Genomic DNA, 22,004 nt, shown 5'->3' with positions numbered 1-22,004 from the left:
GATCTATTTATATCCCTGCACAAATGTTAGATTTTAGTAGCTGTATAAGTGTTGGAGCCACACACACACACACACACACACACACACACACACACACACACACACACACACACACACACACACACACACACACACACACACACACACACACACATTTAAACATCTCTGTCTTTAGCTTTCTCTCCTTTGCTTCCACACGTTAACAGATGCACACCTCCACTGCACAGTTGTTGCTGTTGATTAAAAAGCATACACCAGGGAGAGAGGGAGGAGACGGAGAAAGATTTCAAATAAATGGAAAGGGAAAAAGATAAAAAAACAGAAAAAAAACTACTTTTGGATAGAAGTCTTGTGTCTCAGTGGCCTCAAATTAAAGATGCAGGAAAAACAACAAAGAACCGACTGCAGCCACACATGGATACACATCTATGAATTGGAAAATATTTTTAAATGGTGTTTAAATAAAATGTATATTTGTTTACGTATGTGCTAATGGTGCTAATAGAAAATTGAGCAGGTGGTGAAAACAGGAGTTCTCCCTGAAATACTGACATCCAGAAGAGGAGGACTATGCAGGAAAACACACGCAGACACGCAATGTGGAAGCATGTATCGTGTTGGGAAAGCCTGGCAGAGATCTCTGAAGACATTTCTGCCATATAAAGAATAATACATGTGCATCACAAAAGAAATCATGACACACACACACAGAGAAAAGAAATAGAGCATGGTAAAAGAGATGTAATTACTGCTTCATATATGTACAAGCACACATGAAGTGACCTACATGTACTGTACAACATAGATAATCAAATCTCTCCCGCTACCCTTGAAACACACACACACACACACACACACACACACACACACACACACACACACACACACACACACAAAACCACAATGCCGTCATCCTTTTATGGATTTAGGGGGGCAATTAAATGAAACATGAGAGCAAGCACATGATTAAAGATTTATCTGTCCAAAGTCCCTGCAGCCCCTTCCCTCTTCACACACACCTTATACTACTGTGACCATCTGGGGATACAGGAAGGAAAGCATTGATCTCATTAAAAAAAAACTCTGACTGTACAGATTGGTTCCCCCCCCTCCAACATGGAGATAAATACACACACACTGAGATAGACACACCCAACTGCATGTTGGTGTAATTTACTCAGTGAAGAACAGTATAAATGCAGTATTCATTGAAATCAATTAGCCTGGGGTTGCTAACTTTGAACACATCTCCATAGACTCTCTGGAGACTTGGTGCTAATGTGATGAATTAAGGTCTCTCTCTCTCTCACACACACACACACACACACACACACACACACACACACACACACACACACACACACACACACACACACACACACACACACACACACACACACACCATATGTTGCATTATTTATCTAACCTAAAAATAGCATTTTTTATATTATAACAGACAGGTGGAGAATAAAAGTGGCTCTTAGCAGCTTGTTGTGATTTTGCCAAGTGACCTGAGACCTGAGAAAACAGCCTCTGCCATTTCACATTGAAGAATATGTGTCAAGATTCTCCAAATCCACAATTTTATCTGTCACGATTCCATTACATTTTCGATGGAAACGTACTTCATTTTTTTCCAGCAATGACGGCTTCGTAACTTTTGGTGATGGAGCCTTGATTCATTCAGCTCATGCCTTGACAACTGTCATTCATATTATCAAATTCTTCTTTAAATCTTGAGCAGCCTACAAACTTAATTTGTTTTCTGTCAAGTAGAAAATGCAAAAAGATTTATCACTAACTATAGGCATATATATTTTTGAATGACAGCTCCAGCTTCTTATCTAAAAACTGATATCCATCGGTGTCTCCTCCTTCCACACTCATTTCTCATCTCTCTATTAAACCCCTGAAGCACATATGAAATGAGACTAGATCTATTTTATCCTACCATCACCTGCAAAACCTCCTGCTTATTTGTCCTTGCTCCCTCTATTTCATGCTCTGTTATACTTCCCTCATCAAACATTATTTTTCCTCAACCTTTCAAGTTTGGAGCGTGCAAAAAAAAAACAGTTACTCATCCCTCTGGATTCTTTATCAAGGTGCAAGAATATCTTTATATGAAACGGATCAATGCGTCTCAAGTGCACTAAAAAACATGTTGAGGCTCTTTGAAGTTTGGAAAAACATACCTGTGTTCACATCTCTCAATGTTTCTCAACATTGCAAAAACACCCTTAAGTGAAAGCATAATTGTATGGCATCTGACAAATTGGATTATGGGTAAATGAGGTCTGGGCTTTGTGACAGAAAGACCTTGTGCCATTTCAATATTCATGATTTTCAGAGAGAGCTAAAAGTGAATTGAATAAATCAGTTAAACTGCAGAGGGGTCATCATCCCTCCCTCAGACCGTAAGTGGCCAAACAAAAACTTGCAAGTTGCAATAAAATGACAGTTAGTTAGCACTTAGGGTGAGATTTGAACCCCTGCAGAGATATGTCAAAAGGACAGGGATGAAACTTCATGGAAAGAAATTAGGAGGAGACAAATCACCCTGGAAGAAGGATTTCTATGATGACAGAAAAAGTATACTAATGTTATTTATACTATTTTTTAAATATTGTGTTTATAGTTCTACTTGTTGAAAGAGCCAAATGCCAGAACCCATCATATGTCACCTCTTCTGTTGCCTGCATGCTCCATCTGTACGCTTCAGTGTCAAACAATTACACACAGCCACCTGTTGGAGGAGCTGCTCGAGCCTTCGAGCGCTGCCTTAAGGAGACTTGTGCTCATCCCGGAGAACAAAGGGCTGCCTGCTCCGACTGACTCACCTTCACTCAACTCGCTCTTCACAGAGAGATCGATACTCAAAGAAAGAAAAGGACATTGTTGTTGCCCAAAAAAAATAACCTTTCACTTTTGGGTGTTCTGCTCTTGACAAAAAACACAAGCCCCTCAGTTTGGAGAAACAAACAAAGAAATAAACGCACCAAATAAACGCACGGCTGTGGACGAGGACAGCAGCCACATTTTAGCAACCTATAAGAAAAAAAAAGTTTTCACCGCTTTATCCAACAGTCAGGCCCCTTTATTCTGACAGGGAACTGAACTGAAAATTAAACTCTGTATTGTTTTTTTAAACGGAGCACATCCAACAGAGTTGGCTGGCTTTTAAAAGAGAGCATAGATAAGTTGCCCTTTTGGTTCAGCTTCCTTCGGGAGGGGCTGCCTGACAAGAAGATAGAGCTATGAAAATATTCTCAATATAGTGTGTACACTGGAATAGACATTGATTTTTTAAAGGTGAGTCTTTCTTTTAGTTGGCTGCTGCCCCCGTACACAGTGGTACATAGCTTTGCTTCCGTGTCGGTAGTCCCGTTTCACCTCACTGGGGCTGTGCCAATCCACCATTTACTGTGCCTAATACTCTGATTATGGGGAAGAACCTCAGAACCCCCTCTCAGGTGGAAAACCATGAACGGAGGTCTCATCCTTCAGCAACGCCTAAAATTCAACCGCAAGACGAGCGCTGAGATGTCCCTTCAAATAAAGCGGTATTGCAGGAAGTGGTGAAAATGTGCAACATAAAGTGACAAATCAAAAAGGAACTCCACAGATCGTGTCGGGGTTTAATGAAGCCGTCTGATCATTTATGAAAGCGTCGTCGCACACAGAAAACTGGACCGAGGCCACCTCGTCTGAGCCAAAAAGAGGTGGAATAAAGCCAACAGAGAAAGGAAACACATCACAGTAATAACACCATGGGCCAATTATACTTAACTACTGCCTTCTGTCACAACTGGGTCACTGGGTCTTCACCATGCTGAGTGGACTAAGTGTGTGTGCGTGTGGTAGAGGGTCTGGTTTGCACATGTGTCATTATTTAATAAAATATTTCCAGAGGCAGCGTTCTATGCGTTTCTAGTTTGGACACATTTGTTTAAGCTTTGCTTTATTGTATTGAGCTTAATAATTTCCTTTCTTGAGATACTTTAAAGGTTCCATTTCAAATTGATGGAGCTGCTTCTATAGAATGGACACATATTCATTAAAAAGAAAAACATAAATACAAAGCTTATATTCCAAGCTCAAGATTTCTATTCCCTGCTTTAGTCATTTTGTCCCCTCTCCCATATGAACACATATCTCAGACTCTTGGCTCTCGGGTTTTCACATTTTGAAGGTACTCGGAATTTAGCTTGGGTGATATTTTTGGGATGTTAACTCATGGGCATTAAAAGTCTGCTTTTTAAATGTAGTTGTAGGACTTAGTGGTGGTAAAACCTGCGCTCAGCAGGCATTGCAAAGTGGAATGTCATGGGCAGCAAGGCATGAAAACCTGCAGATGGGCCATGGCAGCCTGGGATTCACGCCCTCACAAGTCTCTCTGCTAAACAGACTTATCTCACTATTCTGGTCGCCTGTTCGGTGCGACAGCCAATGCTTCACACACTTAGGCAAACAGGATGAGCATTATTACTCATCGTGGCTCAAAATTCCATTTAAAGTCATTTTCTGGGTCGTTTCTGTGTCTCTATGGCCAGCAGAAGGATCTGCCCAGTCAGCCAAATGGTTTCAAATTAAATCATTATTTATTATTTTGGCCACAAAACCCCTGACTACTGAAAAACGTAGAGACTGCAAGTCATTGGGTGGAAGACACGGAGGAAAGATGGGATCGTGGAGTACAAAATGGAGGCAAAAAATGTAAAAGGAAAATGAGAAAAAATTATGATGCCACATATTTTAACAAATCTAAACAATAATGTGAAGAAAATAATGCAGCATGAAACAGAAGAGGCATGACGAGAAAGATAAGAGCCGAAGAGAAAAAAGACTGTAGAAAGCTATAGAGACAACACTGAGACTCTTCAAAGAAAACCTTTTGAAAAGATAAAAAGAAAGTTTTTACATCAAAAGACACAAGGTAAGGTAAGCATCAATACCTCAAGCAAGAGCGCAGCATTAGGAGGTAGAACATCAAGCAACATCGAGAAACTCTGGGAGACCAAACAAAAGCTAAATTATCTTCGTACAAACCCTTCGTATGCTCCTGTTATGAGAATGTCAAAGAAAAGGTCACGGTATTCATTCTTCAGCCAAGAAGCTGATGCACAAGTGCACGAATGCATATGTGTGTGTGTGTGTGTGTGTGTGTGTGTGTGTGTGTGTGTGTGTGTGTGTGTGTGTGTGTGTGTGTGTGTGTGTGTGTGCGTGTGAAAGTGATACCAAGAGACAGAGTGGATGAGACAGGGAGTGCAGGTACACAGAAGGTTTTTGCATATGCGCAGGCCTGCTAATGGCAGTATGGGTATTTATAGAGATGCACCAATTTAAATTGTGTTGGCAGATTCCGCCTTCTGCTTTATTAAAGTCTGACCTACCACTTCCGATTTTTGCCGAATATGATTTTCTTTCTCAAAACTTTAAAAAGCAGGAATGCTACAGACTAACTGTTTAAAAAACTGTCCCAAAGTCAGCGTCATAAATTCTAAATGTTATCATTTGTAATTGTTTGCAATTTTGTAGAGCTAGTGTTTGACACGCATTATGAGCAGGGATGGGTATAGTTAGGATTTTATGGATACTAGTAGTCTGATCAATACTGCAGAATTGCGACAGTTATTACCATCTACTATTTTTAGATTTCTTCTCTCTGCCATGAAGTTCATCTCAGTACCGATAGCAGAACCGTTAACTCTGGACCTTATCGATACTCTGGGTAATTACCACAGAGTTTCAGGGGCCATCCCTAATCATGATGATTTAGCTTCGCCCAATACAACGTTTTTCTGAATAGCTTTAATGCATCATAACGCAGCTCAATGCAACCTCCGTTAACCTCTGTTAGCTGTTCAGCTCAGTTTTATAAGGTTGTTCCTGTACGTCTTGTTCTGGACTTGCAGTTGTGACAAATTGTGAGCTTTACATCTTCTTTACTCTGGCTGAAGAACTTCCACACAGACAACATGAGGCCGAGGCTGAGAAGTTACCGTGTGTATGTCAATGTAAAACCTATCATGTGGCACACGTGTGTAAATGTGGCCGGCAAAACAAAAAAATTCTGAAATATGAAGTTGATTGGCCCAGTCCCCAATGATGTCCGATTAGCTGAAAATTGACCAGTTTCTATCGGCAGCCAATGGATCAGTGCATTTATGGTTATTTGCATGTGCTTTTATTTTTTACTCTTTTTTTGTGCGTGTGTGCAGAACTACCCTTTCTTCTTCCAACTAAAGCCCTGTAAAAAAATGTTTAAGCCGATCATCTAGCTTCTGCATTAAAAATCATACTAACCCTCTGAGACCCGTGCAATGCAAACAGACACCAACAGCAACATGGGCAGCAAAAACAAAAAAAGGTTTCAGGAGACACTTTTTCTCCAGGAAATTATATGCAAACACACATTTTATCAAATATAGACAAGGGTTTAAAAAGCTAATGAAAACACAAGGAGTTCTGTGAAAATAAGGAGTGGAAATGTGTAAGAAAATTCTTGCAGAGTCTTGAACCCAACAGGATAATGCAGTTGGTGCATGCAAAGTCACATCCCTATGCATAATGCTCACACACAAAACAATGCATCTTTTTAAGTGTGGGTATATGTGTGTGTGTGAGAGAGAGAGAGAGAGAGAGAGAGAGAGAGAAAAAGAGAGAGAGAGAGGGGGGGGGGCCTCTCGGGCCCCATTGAGAAGGTGTCACCCTGCTTCCAAACATTCAAGCTCTGCTGCAATGACACATAATAGGGTGTGGGGCCCAGGAAGAGAGGGAGGGTTGTCGTTGGTTAAACGCCCTGTGAACACATGCCAGAAAAGAAGAAAGACAGAAAAGGGACCTTGAAGAAGGCGAAGATGGAGGGAGAGGACGGAGCAGGAAAAGAGATGTGATGAAAAACATTTCATCCTTCACTACGTAACGAGCACGACCGGCAGAGACTCAACCCTCCCACCAGAATATGCTCTCCGCGCAGCATAGCATCTTTAAACGGAGAGTTGAAAGCTTTGCAAAGCAGCCAACATCCCGAAAAGCTGAAGTATGTTTTGAACGTCAATACGTCCTGAGAGACTCCTGATGCTGCTCTGGAAACTACAGCACAACAGCTTTTTTACTTCAAACATCATAACTCCAACAGAAAGGACTCTTTTTTTTCTATCAGGAGTTTCAGAGGATAATTAGAATGGGGGAAAGGGGGGGGGCGGTCTATTTTTTTGCTCCTCAAATCAGCAGTGGAAAATGTGCTCCTTACAATTGATTCCTTCACTATTTCCTCACCCTTTCCTCACCCCACCCTTCCTCTCCCGCCTCCCCAACCCCTTCATGTTGACAGTGTCGGTGTGTTGTGATAATTAGGCATGCTGCAGGTAGAAGTGTTAGATTAAGCATTATGTGAATCCCCATAACAGAAACTCTATGAGATGTTGTGTCATACCAGCCATTTTTTACTGATAACCGGTATTACTGAGCACTAGCTATATCATCAAAGAGTGACCCCGCCCCCTCCCATGTCCCTCCCATTCCCACAGCAAATGACAAGCAAAATCCCCTCAAGGTAAAAGACCCGTTCCCAGGCTTAGCTGGAAAGACGTGTGTATAAAAGAGATACTGTCTGTGTGTGTGTGTGTGTGTGTGTGTGTGTGTGTGTGTGTGTGTGTGTGTGTGTGTGTGTGTGTGTGTGTGTGTGTGTGTGACATAAACAGCTTCATTCAAAAGCCAGATGGAGGGTAGGTGACAAGAGGAAGAGAGTGAGACAGAAAAGGTGTAGGGCGAGGAGGAACATGCAAAAAAAGAAAAAAAATACATAAAAACATGTTCAAGCTGTATTATTGCTTGGTCTATATGTGTGAAAAGTCCCCATCAGCAGTTAGTTCCCAGAGAGCCGTGGTGGATGTGCTCTGCAGTTGGTTTTGCTCACACAGGTGTTGCATTTGAAAGGTATATCTGCTGTGGTATTTGTGGAACAGGCACACACGTTTCATTTAGCCAACATCAGCCACATAAGATTATGCAGACTGCTGTAATCTGCTGTCAGTCTTGTTTTGTAACGTTTTGTGCAACAATTGGTACGCAAACCCTGCCGAGAGAACCCAACAAATGCATTATATCTATATTTGTTCTTTTTAAGTAAATATAAGTGATTTTAAAGAGAGTAATGTTTGCATAAATTGTTGCAAATAACACTAAGGGCCAATGGGAAAAGAGCTCAAAGAAGTCAAAGCACGTTTAAATATTTGGTTTAACTTTGAAAACCCTCCCAAATACGTTATTGTTACTATGATGGCTTTAATTTATTGGCTGTGATTATTACATTTAGAAGAATAAAAGCTCAGCGTTTCAGCTTTAGTTCATCAGATTTGTATGACCTCAGCTCAATCTGTATTAGGGTGAGAGTTTATATATACAGTAAAGTCTATAGACTGTATATTAGTGGATTCTGCTGCCTAATGATACAGATGGTATTAAGCCTTATTCCATCTGCTTTCTCTCTGCAGGAGGTGGTTATAAAATCCAGTGTCATCCATCTGAGAACACACACAGTGGTAAAAATTCACAAACACAGGTGAACGAACCAAATTTGCCAAAACCTTTCCCCCTACTTTTTCTCAACTTCACCGCCACAATGGGTGGAAGATGTCCTGTTCTATTTGACAGGAGACACTGGAGCAGGGTAGGATGTAATGACTCAAACTTAGGTATAAGAGGGGAAAGGGAAGAGGAACGCCAGACAATATAAGAACAGTAGAATTCAGAGCAACAGAGCGAAGAGAAAAAGCAGAATATCGAGAAAGAAATGAAAGAGAGCAGAGAAAGGCTGAGGGATAGCAACTGGAGTAAGACAATTTTATCAGAAAGTCTGCTCCCTTTCCTCCACTTTGTAACTTCCATGAGTAACATCTCACGAAAAACCTTTGACATGCAGCACTCAAGGGCCCGTGTCTCGGTGTCAGCCCGGCAGGCTGGTATTAGCAGCCATGTTTTATTCATCAGCATTCTTAGTCGTCGCTTTATTCACCGCTCCCCGACTGCATATACCAGGCAACAGAGCGCTAGGTGAAAAACAGGATTACAGCAAATGTAAATAATAAAATGGAGGCACATGAAGATATTCTGTTAATCTGAGTTGGGGATTAATGCCATGATACCCTGTCAGACACGGCTGGGTTGGGGAGGGGTGCGGGGATAACAACAGCTAAGTACGACAACACAGGCACAAAGAGACACAGGAGAACGAGACATAGCTAAACACACACACACACACCAGGGACATAGGGTTGCAGTGTTATCGGCGTTTGACTTTGAACAATAAGTGACTTTGCAGCAGAGCAGACAAACAGACATTACAACAGTAATCTGTCGAAAACCGGCGAGCTAATTCTGACAGAAGAGACAGAAGGGAGTGGGGTACTGCGTACAGAACGGGAGAGAACAAAGAGAAAGAATAAGAACTAAACTTCTGAAATGAAGAGATGAATATCACTCAACCACATCGTCCTTCTTTTTTTTACTTTGGTGGAACAAAGTTTGTTGCGGTTTATTGACGCCTCGAACACACTAACTCACTTCTTCCCTGATTGTCCACAATGTTTCACCAATAATCATTTTTAACTGTCTCGTACTTTTCCACCTCCATCCTCAGGCCAGACGCAGTTATGCTATTCTTCAAGGTCAGCCACATTGTTCCTCAAGTGAGAGCAGAGGCCATGAACAAATATTTTATATTATTTTGGTGTATTTATTAAAAATATACCTGGACTGTCTGAAGCCAGGACTATGCTACTGGCCCTGACCAGCTGCAGTCTTGCTGTTGTGTTTGTGAGAAAGCGGATTTGAGCGTGGACGAGATATTCAGTTTATCCACTAAAAGTTGAAAAGTCATGCGCTAACATTTTTATATGCTTCAATACATAGCCAATAATTGATTGTTGGAATTCACAGTGCAACTTCTTCAAAGAAAGCCGTCACATGTGCTATACCACATACTTAGTTTAGACTTAGAGGGTTGGTCCGTTTTAATAAGCAGGCTTTCGTACACAGAGAAATACTAGAAAACATCAATATTTTTAAAAATAAAACTTAAGGGCCACTGATGAAAATAATGCAAAATCTTTAAATATATTTAAAAAAAAAAAAATATATATATATATATATATATATATATATATATATATATATATATATATATATATATATATATATATATATATATATAAATAAAATGCTGTATTGTGTTGTGCAAACTAAACATGTACTACTGCTGCAACTTTAATTTAACTGAGTTTACTTGTATTAGTAGTCACGGAGCATTTGTTAATGAGCTTAACACACTTACTGCAAAAAATGAATCCACAAAACAAGACAGCAGAAATTTTCCATATTTATTTGACAGTGGATCAGTTTGAAATGGAACAAGAACAAGCAGCCACAATATGCTGTTCGATAGGAAACAACGCAGTTGAGAGCGATGAGCATGAACCAAAACAGTAAAAATCGAAACAATGAGCTGAAATGAGCTGCAAGGCTCCTTAAAGCTGAACAGAACTGCACAGTGTTGTAATATTTCCCTGTGGGCTCATCACGACAAGTGACCCCTCTCACATTCACACAGGAATTGAATGGAAATATTTGAGCTGGTAGCTGTGAGCTTCCTGTTAAATTTGGGAGCGTTCCCGTGTGCCAACTACTGTCTAGTGCATTAGAATAAAATTGGAGAAAACATTGAAGAGACACTTTTGAACTGTTGCACAATGAGTCCAACCATCCTTTAAACATCATCCATTAAGGCAACATCCAGAACCCACGCATTCAAAACAGAACATGATATTTAGGAATGTTATCACACCGCCCCAATTGACTTGACTAGTTTCCCCTGTGATGAGGGGAGATGAACAAAGAATAAAAAGGAGAGAACCAAAAGACAATGTAGCGTTTTTGGGTCGTGTTGATTTTTTTCTGTATTTAACACCCACAAAGAGAAATGAGGCCTCAGGCAGAGGCAAACTCACTAGTCCTTCCTATCGTTGCTTTCTCTGACACACACATACACTTCTCACAGGGCAGATTCTCACCCACTGAGACCCTCACTAATTGGATTAGAAGTATGCAGATGGAAAGTGCAGTCTCTCACACACACACACACACACACACACACACACTTCTCCTCCTTGTAGGTTTGCTGCATTTCCTACCCTGCCCTTCATGTCAATACAGAGCTCTGGCGAAAGACAGACAGACAAAGGGGTGACAAATGCAGAAAAAAGGAAGCTAGAAAGGGAGCAAGGGGTAGAAAGTGGGCAAAAATGACGGAGCAGAGAAAGAAAGAGAGCAAACTCCTCAGGCTGGCACTGACCTCAGCTAAAATTACCCTGCTGCTGTTTTGCGCCGCACCCAACACCTATCCAGCACACCGGGTATTGTTAGCTTGTAGGGCATGAAACAGCCTGTGACCAAGGTGCCCGGCCATAGTTTGGGCTTGTCAACTGTCAGGCGAGCAATGTTGCACGGGTATCTACTTGATTATGTTAAATCTGTTAAATCTTTTAGGGAGGACTGGCCAGCTGGCCGTCTAACTCTTTAATATGTCAGTGGGACACTAGGAGACGAGGGTCATGTAAAATAAGGAGCCCAACGTTTGTTTCATAAAAACGTTTTCATTGGGGGATTAATGTGAATGAAACACAACAGAAATAAAGACCCTCGTATACATAATGAAATTAAGCAAGTTTTACTTTTGGTACCGTTTGTGGAACAATTTCAGAAAAAAAACGTTGGTCATTGCCCAGCATTTCTTCGGGAGCAGAGATAATAGTCCATCATTAAAAACTATTTTGTATACTTTATGTAATGTTTTTCCAAACTCCTACACAGAACTGTCAAAAGTGTCAGATGCAGCCTTGTGTGTCAGCGTTTAGCTTCAGGGCTGCCAAAACTTCTCATTTCCTTTGATATTAGTTTTTGACTGTCATCCAACATACAGTAGTAAGTGAAAGTGTTAGCATGGGGCATCAGTTTGTGTCCCTGTTCTCGTCACTTAAATGAAGTGAATGAATTCATTTATATCGGTGCTAATGCCGATTCCAATATTAGGTAGTAAAGAAATATTTTCTAAAACATAAACAACATATCTGTAATAAGCTAATACTGGCTGATTAAATTGTCTCCCACACACACACAATGGAGTGTGGTTTCCTCATGTTTGTGTGTGGTTATTAATGGACGGAGGTTTGTATGTGTATGCTTATCTGTATGTGTGTTTAATGGAGTTAGACACAGCATAATAAAAATAAAACCTGTTCAGAAAGAAATATTGAGTATGAATATGATATAATAACGCCATAGTTCAGCTCAGTGTGTGTGTCACCGTATTTTTTCCTTTGGAGTCTTGACACTCAGCCCTGCTACTGCACACTAACTGTGTGTGTGTGTGTGTGTGTGTGTGTGTGTGTGTGTGTGTGTGTGTGTGTGTGTGTGTGTGTGCAATTGATTAAGCTACTGGTCTCTTTGACCTCATACTCCCATTAAAAGACTGACACCAGCTGTGCTGTGTGTGCGTGCGTCAGCAGGTGACCAAAATGTGTTTCTGTGAAGCTATCAGTACAATGCCTTTTATGCCTGAAGCGCTTCTCTGCAGCCTCTTATCATAGTGTCGTGGTGTGTGTGTGTGTGTGTGTGTGTGTGTGTGTGCGTGTGCGTGTGCGTGTGCGTGTGTGTGTGTGTGTGTGCGCGAGAGAGAACGCCTGGGTCACACACAAACACAGGGCACCGGCGTGAAATGTGTTGTGATGTCTCCTCTATGGAAAGCAGGTCTCAGACCGCAGATCAGACGCTCCCCTTCTAAGTCCTGCTCAGACTCATTGTCCTGCTGACACGCACACGCGCACACACACACACACGCACACACAGTATTCTCTTTCCATCTCCTTGTTTGTTACTGTTGTGAAACAGTAGGGATGCATGGTTCAGTGAGGGTTTAGGGTTCAGAATTTGTTCCAATCCTACAACCTGATGTGTTTTCTAGCAAAAATACTCTTTGTAAAGATGTAACCCACAAATATTTGGCTTTTTTTTTTTCTTTCTTCAATTTCTCAATTGAAAGCTAGCATGAGGTTCAGATACGAGATGATTTTACAGTGGCACTTTGGATTAGGCATGTTTAAATCCACTTAAATCCGCTGAAAAAGCGATAAGGCCGTTTTTCTTTGTATTGAGGTGGAGAACTGCAGTGTATATGCATACATGTGTGCAGGAGTGTTGCGTTCACTACAAATAAAGCACATGCATGCACACACCCCCCCAACCAACCATCATCACCACCACTTTACCGTCTCCCAGGGCAACAAGAATGAAATCTACCAAGAGGCATGTTGAGAATGAAGGAGAGGAGCAGGAGGAAGACGAGAGAGTTAAAGAAAAGAGAGACGGAGGCACAAAAGACAACCGAATCTACCAAGACTTATTCTAATACAGCTGCTAGAGGGAACATTATAGGGTAATCCCTGCAGCCAGAGACCTGTGTGTGTGAACAGAACCGATGAGTGATGGGACCACTGACAGGAACCAATGTCACAATGGCAAAGTGCTGTCATGCATTTGAAATGTCCTCAACAAGTATTCAAAGCAGTTTTTTGCGACGCAAACGCCAAATGGAGCGCAATTCTATTACTGCGTGGAGTATTTTTTGCTTCAGATTGGTTCAGAAACCAATTTTCAGCCAATTAATCCGCTCGCAGTCAAGTGCAGAGTCTACAATATTTAAGTGGCCTAACTAACTTAGCCAGCAAAAGAAAGATATATGATGATATATTTATAAAACCTTTTTTCCAAAAGGCAATATATCTGAACTTGTTATTAATATAGATTTGTAGGTCTTATGAGACATTTAACAGATTTTTCATTATAAAAATCATATTCATATATTTAATCCGGAAGTCAGAAGCAAAGACAAATGGCAGATATTGGGTTTTGGGGAGGGGGCACAGTGGCAGTGTTGGCATCTACTGGAAGGGCTGGCACGCTGCCAGACACTGAGCATCACTCCGGCAACCAGAGTCACGCTGTTGGATTTATCTCCAACCAACCTGTCAGCTGATGCTCTTTGTGGGCATAAGACGAGTGGGCATAGCCTCTTTGGAATTCACACTGCCAAGGTGCCCACAGGAGATTTACAAAATGGGGGGGAGGAAAAGTCCCTTAGTGGGTGCTACAATGCTGGGAATGTGGGACAGATTTTGAGAAGGTACCCAACTTCCAATGCAGGCTGATGGCTGAAGCACTCAAAGAATACGGAGTGCAAGATGGGCAGGAAGGGAGAGCGAAGAGAGAAGGGATGGAGGAAGCAAAAGAGAGTATAAGACACAGCAAGCGGTAAAAAGTAGATAAAAAGGTAGAGACAGAGCAGGTGAAGAGGTTGAGACAGTGACAGGAAAGTATAACCACATCTGAAGTTTACAGGATATGGAGCACAAGGAGTAAGGAGAGAAGGCAGTGGCAGAGCACATTTCTGCCAAAGACAAAGTGGCTGAGTTAAAAGAACAGTCTGTCACCTTGTGGCTTAAGTACCATTACAAATTCTCTTTGAGCAACTCTTCAACAGAAACAACAAAGTGAAACCACACCTGCTGGAGGGAAGGAGAGCTCATTAAAATCTAATTCCACTTCCATCAAGTGTTGCCCAATAAATGTCCAATAATCCCAATCAGCGTCTGCAGTGAATGAGACGTGCTTGTAAATGCCACGGCATTCATCCAGGAAACTCCCAAGATATTCAGCAGTCACCCTCATGGTGGGCGTGCGCCGCGATGGGAGAACCATGGGATTGGCGTGCTGGTCCCCGAGATAAGCAATGAATCTATTGGCCACTCAATTAGTACCATGGCGAATTTATACGGGATGATTACTCGGTTGGTTGTCCATGCAATTTCCTGAATGTTCCCAGTTAAACCAGAATCACGTACTACGGGTCTTTTTCACTTATTCCTGAAGGACTTAATACAATATTTGATTGCCCGATATCATAGATACAATGCTGTACTTGAAACTCCAATTACAATCTTCCCGTCCACCGAAGCAGAGGCACCCTTGAGAACCGAAAAGCAGCCAATTTGTGATCAGTCACATAACAGTATTTGCATTAGAGCATAATGCATTACTCAGCAGTGAGTAGTCATGACTCATAACACTGCAAGTTAGTCATACTATTTCAGATAGGATACTGTGACATACATAGCCCTGCTCTGACCCAGTAGAGCCACAACTTCCTCTTGTCAGAAGTTTCCTTAGGAATTAAATAAGTAAGAAATTAGATAAATTCCTGTGCCCATGTGACCTGACCAATGATCCAGGATCAGCAGTTTCTGCACCGACATCTGCAGACAACAACTGATAGGCAGATTCCAGCATTTCCAAAGCAAAAATGATAAGCAGCTTATTCTCTGTATAAGTAAAAATGTGGATCTATCAGCATATTATGTTTTTAACAGTCATGTACCAGCTCATATCAAAAGGGCAGGATGCGTGATCATCATCAAATAATGGGCTGGTGTCGAACATTTTTTAAACATCACACAAAAAAACATTTGGGGGTCCCTTTTGTAGCAAGCAACGGCAACCTTAAGTACATCTGCCAAGGTAACAAGATTCTGGGTTACTTACGACAGTTCTCCTCGTCGCTACTGTCTGAACAATCATCATCATCGTCACATCTCCACAGGGTCGGGATGCAACGTCCGTTCTTGCACTGAAACTGCCCCGTTTCACACTCCGACTCCGTATTAGTTCCTATGTTGTCATAAAAAAGAAGAGAAAAACAAGTTGTAAAATCACTTATTTGGTTCATTAAGTGATCACAATGTGAACATTGAATACATGTAGACGTCACATTAACTTAATGAGATGTTGTATCATCTATTTAGAACCATCGACACGTGGTGGTGGTATTATAGACATTTAGAGAAAGGAGGCAGTGAGAATGCTTTATCAATACCAGCCTACGTGGCTGTTTGTTGTTTGTGAGATGAACTGGAAAATTGCAACAATAACATAATTAAATAGCCTCTAAAAGATATGCAAAGACACCTATACTAGCATAAAGCAGATAATTACTTCTGTCCTCAATAGTGTGGGTTGTAAAATGATAAATAGCTCAAATTGCTCTATATCTTCCAATGCTTCCTCCGTGATAATTGTTGTGGTGTTTTTTCTTCTAAAAGCCAACATTCCCATCACATGATTTACACCTTCCCTGTTATAATAGGCTAATAATGGACTTGCTTGTATTGCTAATGCATCAATAGGCGTTGGTGCGACCACCAGTGTCCTGCTGGCACTTCAACACAAAGATGTGTTTAGGCAAATATTTTTAAGTGGGGGTTTTGGGCTACGGCTACAAAAGCACCCCGCACAGAACCTTGCAGCCTTCACATCCCCACATGCATCCTTTTCCTCGCACTAACATCAGCCTACTGCATTAAGACACGTGTTTTGGGGTTTTACGGCTCTTTTCTTCCGCGTACTGTCGCCTCATGTCACCGCAGATCGCGTCCGCCCGCCGCGTGGGCAGAAGTGGCGAGAAATGCAGGTGCGAGCCCCGGCGTGCATCATGCCAGAAGTCTCCGAAAAGGGGCACTTGAACGCGGCACTGAGGGCAACGAAATCCCACAAACGCGTCGCCGTCCGGCGATGTGATGCGGGTTCAACTCCTCGCCGAGACAAGTGTCTTCTTACCTTTAGCGCAGTGGAGCTCCACGAGTAGCAAATGTAATAGCACGAGCTTTCCGACTTGCGTCCACATCTTTAGATCCTGTGGGGGTCTACGGTTGTGTTCATGCGCGTGAAAAGCCGCTGAAGGATCCCCTGACCTCTCGCGCTGCGTGCAACCTCTCTGTTCCTCCGCTCCTGAGCGTGTGAATGCGAGCGAGGGGAGCCGGCTCTGTGCTTCCTCTCGCTCCTCTGCCTCGGCTGCAGTTTGAATCAGTGACGCGTGTGGGCGGGATAGATGGGGATGGTGCCTGCGGTTAATGTAGTAGGCAGAGAAACCCCCACCAAACTGTTAACCAGGGACGTCAATGTTCGCATCACCACGTGACGTGTGCAGAAGACGCTTCTCAAACTTGGACAAGTCAAGGGCCTGCCAACCATTGTTTAAAACGATAGGCTTTGTTGTGAGAAATATTTTCAAAATGTTTCATTCTCTTAACAAGTCGAGACAAGAAGATTAATGCCACTATTTTTTTCCTAGCTATTTAGCTATTTGAATGCTACAGCCAAAAGGAAGTCAAAGACTGGAAATGAGAGAAAACAGCCTGGCTCCGTCCAAAGAAAAAAATAAATAATCTGAATCTCACTATAACCGTCTATATAATTAACCATATCGTCTCTACATAATTCAGACCTTACATCTCGCCTCGTTTAATACCTACAAAACCAAAGCGTAACAATAGCAACTTAGATAGAAGAGTGATGCTTAGAGAACAACTCTCTGCTCAACTCTCTGATCAATGTCAGTAAAACCAAGGAGCTGATTGATGATTTTAGAAAAACGAAGGCAAAGACACACACACCCCTGTCTACATCAATGGAGCTGACGGGGGAGCAAGGGAACGGTTTCAAGTTCCCGGGATCAGCATCACAAACAACCTGACATGGTCCTCAGACATCTCCATCCTGGTGAAAAATGCTCATTAACAGCAGTATTTGAGGAAACTTAAGAAAGCTACATTTTTGTTAACTTCTAGAGGAACAATAGAAAGTATCCTGGCTGTAAACATTACAAACTGCTATGGGATGCGCACGGCCCAGGACAGGAGGCCTCTACAGCAGGTGTTTAAAACCACACAGATCATCATCGGCACATAGCTACAGAGCAGAAGGGATATTGGTGAGAAGAGGAGCCTACAAATAGATAACATGATATTAAAAGACAAAACCCATATCAGGTGGCTGCTCGCCTCACAGCAAGAGGGACCCGGTTCGGTTCTGTGTGGAGTTTGCATGTTCTCCCGGTGTCAGCGTGGGTTCTCCGGCTTCCTCCCACAGTCCAAAAACACGCAGCTTAGGTAAATTGGACTCTAAATTGTCCGTAAGTGTGAATGTGAGCACGAATGGTTGTCTATCTCTATATGTGCCCTGCGATAGACTGGCGACCTGTCCAGGGTGAACCCTGCCTTCGCCCAATGACAGCTGGGATCGGCTCCAGCGCCCCGCGACCCTGAATAGGATAAGCTGTTCGGATAAGGAAATGGAAAACCCACACCAGACACAATATGTTCACTTGCTGACTGGAAAGAGATACAGAAGTATCAGCTGCCGAACCACCAAACTTAAGAACAGCTTCCTCTGGCTATGAGACTTCTTAATTCATCCTCTAGTCTCCACATATGAAAATATTTTTCTGTGCAACTCTGTTGTGCAATGACAATAAAATAACCTTGTCATTTGTAACCTTGGTTTCCGGGAGCCTTTGCGGGTTATCTGGCAACCTCAAAGACTCCAGAAATCACTTCACCCGACTAGACATGGTCCTTTGCAAAACCCCATATGAACCACAAGTCGCCATATTTATGAGAATGAAGTCTCTCTCCCTGTGTGTGTTGTGGTCCGAGCTTCTCTGTGCTTGACACATAGTCTGGTCGACTAAGGGTGCTGTTGGTCGGTCAGGCTATCTCACAGGGGTTACAGACGATAATGCCACCCCAACAGATGGTGTCATCGCAGAAGCGCAGCACCCACCGCCGGGTTCCCCCTCACGTAAACACTGTTAGCTCTGCCATTATGTTTGCTGTTCTTTGCACGGTTAGCTACGAGACGCTGGCTCAGTCGCCGCCATGTTGAGAGCCGTTGAGTGGCAATAGAAATGCTCTTTTGTATATAGCACCTTTAATGGACTAATACGAGAGAGGTATCAATCGTCTCGTCTGTCTCTTGATAAGAAATGTAATAAGTGTCTTTTCCAAAATGTGAAGTCTTTGACTATTATTCAATGTGTCCTATTTGACATTTTTGCCGGAGAGACAATTTAGTTGCGGCAATGGTACTGGGATCAGCGCAGTTGAATTTATTACTGTCACGAAAATATTTACTCGACACCCGTGAAGTCAAATCATTCAATCATGATTTTATTCGTTGCAAGGAAGCAGCAGAGAAGGATTACACAACATGATAGACAGATTGCATCTCCTAGACTGCTCAATGAACAAGCAAAGAGTCACCTCTTAAATACATTAATCACACAATCACAGAAGCTCTCATGACGTCTTCAGATCCCCCTCCCCCCCATGACGTCTTTAGATTGGCTTGCATCGTCATGGTCATATGATATCAAGGAACACCTTGTTCTTCAAACGGAGACAAACGGTCTCATGACTTTATCAAGTAGTTTGCCAGAGTTCAGTTGTAAGATTTAACATGGTAGAGTTCAATGAGAAGTCTCAAGCCTTTACACAGTATATGATTAATAAACAGAACATATGATTGTTAATATAACAGTGAAACAGTAACTAATCAAGAGTAAATACGTTTTTTCTTCCAACACTTACATAAGAGCATTCATGCATAAAACGCACATGTGTAACCAGATGGTAAAGTTTCAGTTTCAGTTTTTCTTTATCTGCTGGACTTGGTGTCCACCTATTATGTCTATGATTTACTTGCTGTCTCGTTTTAGTCTAGCCATGTTACAGAAGTTGAATTTAATTATGAGCAACATTATAAATTTAAATCCCTAATCCAATCATATGTGTAAACATTGACACTAACACTGATGCTGTCAAGCTTCAGCATCCTTTTTGTCTGTTACTATGGGAACCAACATGAACTGTCAGATAAACAGGGAAAAACATAATATTTTATCCATTTTTGTTTCTCACAAGCTTTAAGCTGAAGCTGCTTCTTTTTTTTACCTTTTGAAGGCATAAAATAAGAGTTTCTCTTAGTTCACGTCTTCTAAAAGAAGCTTATTAAATAGCTGAGATACTGTAATGGCATTTCTTTCGATGAAAAACAACCTAGAAGCATTACATTTGTCATACGCCTCTGGGATATGGGGCCTGCTGATTTACAGTTGGGTCGAATTATCATAATCACTAAGGCCAATGACCCTCATTTAAAGAAATATAGTTGGGTGCATGTAGAGTCATATCTGCAGAGATACCTGAAAGCAGTCAAGTAACCAAACATATTCAGAGTATGAAGAGAATTTAAACTCAATGAGAAGTGTGTGCAAGTGTGTGCACTGAACGGGAACAGGCAGGGCTGTACTGCCGTATGCAGAAAGAGTTCAGATTTTTATTGCTGCAGTTCAACATGGCTCATGTGCATGAAATGACTTTAACACATGAATCAACACATGCATAATGAATAAACTACCGTATAAATAGAGGGGAATAAAAACACAATTCTTGCCTCTTATACATTATTCAATAAAATGAGTGAATGAAACATTAAAAGGCTGGTGCAGGTGCAGAAAATGGTCATAATGAGTTTTATCATCACAATGTATGCTACCTGGTTGTAGGGGCAAGGTTTGTCCTCAAGGGAATACAAACACAAGTCCTTTGTTATTTCTACGGTCTATATCCCAGTTCACTCAAGATTTATGTTATAAGTTACCAAAGAAAGCCTTTTTGGGATAAAAATGTGAAATCTACTTTGTAAATGCATTATGGTCAGTAACTGCTGTTATTACCATTTATATTAAGTCTACTATCATATAGTCTGAACTAGAAAAAAATAAATGTGCACAGCTGGTGTTACACCCTCCTAGTTGTATTGTATATCTTTGCATTGTGCACAACATGTTTCATGTATGCACAACTAGTATACATGTCTGTCATCTTTGATCCATCAAGCCCGGAGGATTACACCATGTGTGTTGTACCTACAGCGCAGTGCTGCCCTGCAGTAAGGATGAGCTCAGGGATGAGCATGAATTAGAGCAGAAGAGCGAGAACAAGTTTTCTGTCCAGACTCGAGACAGCTGCCAGCAGCTACGTGCTGAAATACTGCTGGAAAAATATATGTCACTGGAAATAAAAGGCCACATGCTTAAAAATTACTGGCTTCCTGAACATACATGATTACATATTACTTTTTTATTACGGCAAGCAAGAGAGGAGACAATATATAGTACATGTATTGCAAAAGGTGCAACACACTGAGACGTTTATGTACTGTGAGAGTTGATCAGCTGTTTATACGGAGGAGGTGCGCCTCAATTTACATTGCAAATTAAGTATGATTAACATACAGAGTATCATTACCATAGAGTTGCAAAGAGTGTCTAGTTGCATAGAGAAGACATGATTATTTTCTGCATGGAAAACGCATGCATATAAAAAGTGTTTGTACATATGTTTAATAACCTGCCTCAGAAAATAGCAATAGCTGATTTAGCAGTTTAAAGCAACAATTGATACTTCTATATGAACAATGTATATGCAATGTCTCAACATCTTTCAGCTTGCTATTTTGCTTTAATGGCCTGCCAGTTTACTGTTTTTGGTTCACTTTCGCCATTCTCATCAGCATCCATTTCAGACACGGCGGACTACTTCCCCAGAACCAAATAGACAAACAATATTAGTGACTATCTATTGAACATAGTGGACCCAGATATTTCCCTCAGAAGTTGGTGAAGTCCTAAACAGAGTGAAGAGGAGTAACCATTTTACTTTCATCAGGTGGTGATGAGCTTTGCACTAGTGACAGAACTGGAGCAATTCTGCAAAAAAATGTAATTGTACTCTTATTTATTGCTGCTTAGTGATGAGGACAGAGCAGCATGTTTTTCAAAATATTTTGCATTTAGAATAAATAACTATCCCAATTCTGATGCTTCAGTCTGAATTGAGCTACGGATTCTTCACTCAGCTCCACTTCATGGTATCAACACTATGTTTCCGATAGTGACAGATAGTTATACATAACTCTGAATGAAGGTTATGGCTCAGTGTCTGCTGGATGTTTTAAGGTTCAACAGTTTGTGAACATGTTTGCCATATAAACTT

General features: G+C 41.5%; 1 protein-coding gene across 1 annotated transcript in view; it reads right to left on the bottom strand.

Annotated features, from left to right (window-relative positions):
• The window catches only part of lrp8 (low density lipoprotein receptor-related protein 8, apolipoprotein e receptor), a gene marked incomplete at both ends in the record, with an annotated part of 146,157 nt that extends 129,365 nt beyond the window's left edge, over window positions 1–16,792 (bottom strand). Inside the window, 2 exons of the mRNA XM_079220691.1 lie at window positions 15,655–15,780; window positions 16,726–16,792. Coding sequence (XP_079076817.1) covers window positions 15,655–15,780; window positions 16,726–16,792 — 193 coding nt within the window. The remainder of the gene's footprint in view (window positions 1–15,654; window positions 15,781–16,725) is intronic.
• Between the last annotated feature and the right edge of the window lie 5,212 nt (window positions 16,793–22,004).

The sequence above is a fragment of the Taurulus bubalis genome (genome assembly GCF_910589615.1).
Source record: "Taurulus bubalis genome assembly, chromosome: 7".
NCBI classification, from domain to species: Eukaryota; Metazoa; Chordata; class Actinopteri; order Perciformes; family Cottidae; genus Taurulus; species Taurulus bubalis.
Note: the sequence above shows the minus strand (reverse complement) of the source record. Positions and strands in the feature narration are given on the sequence as shown.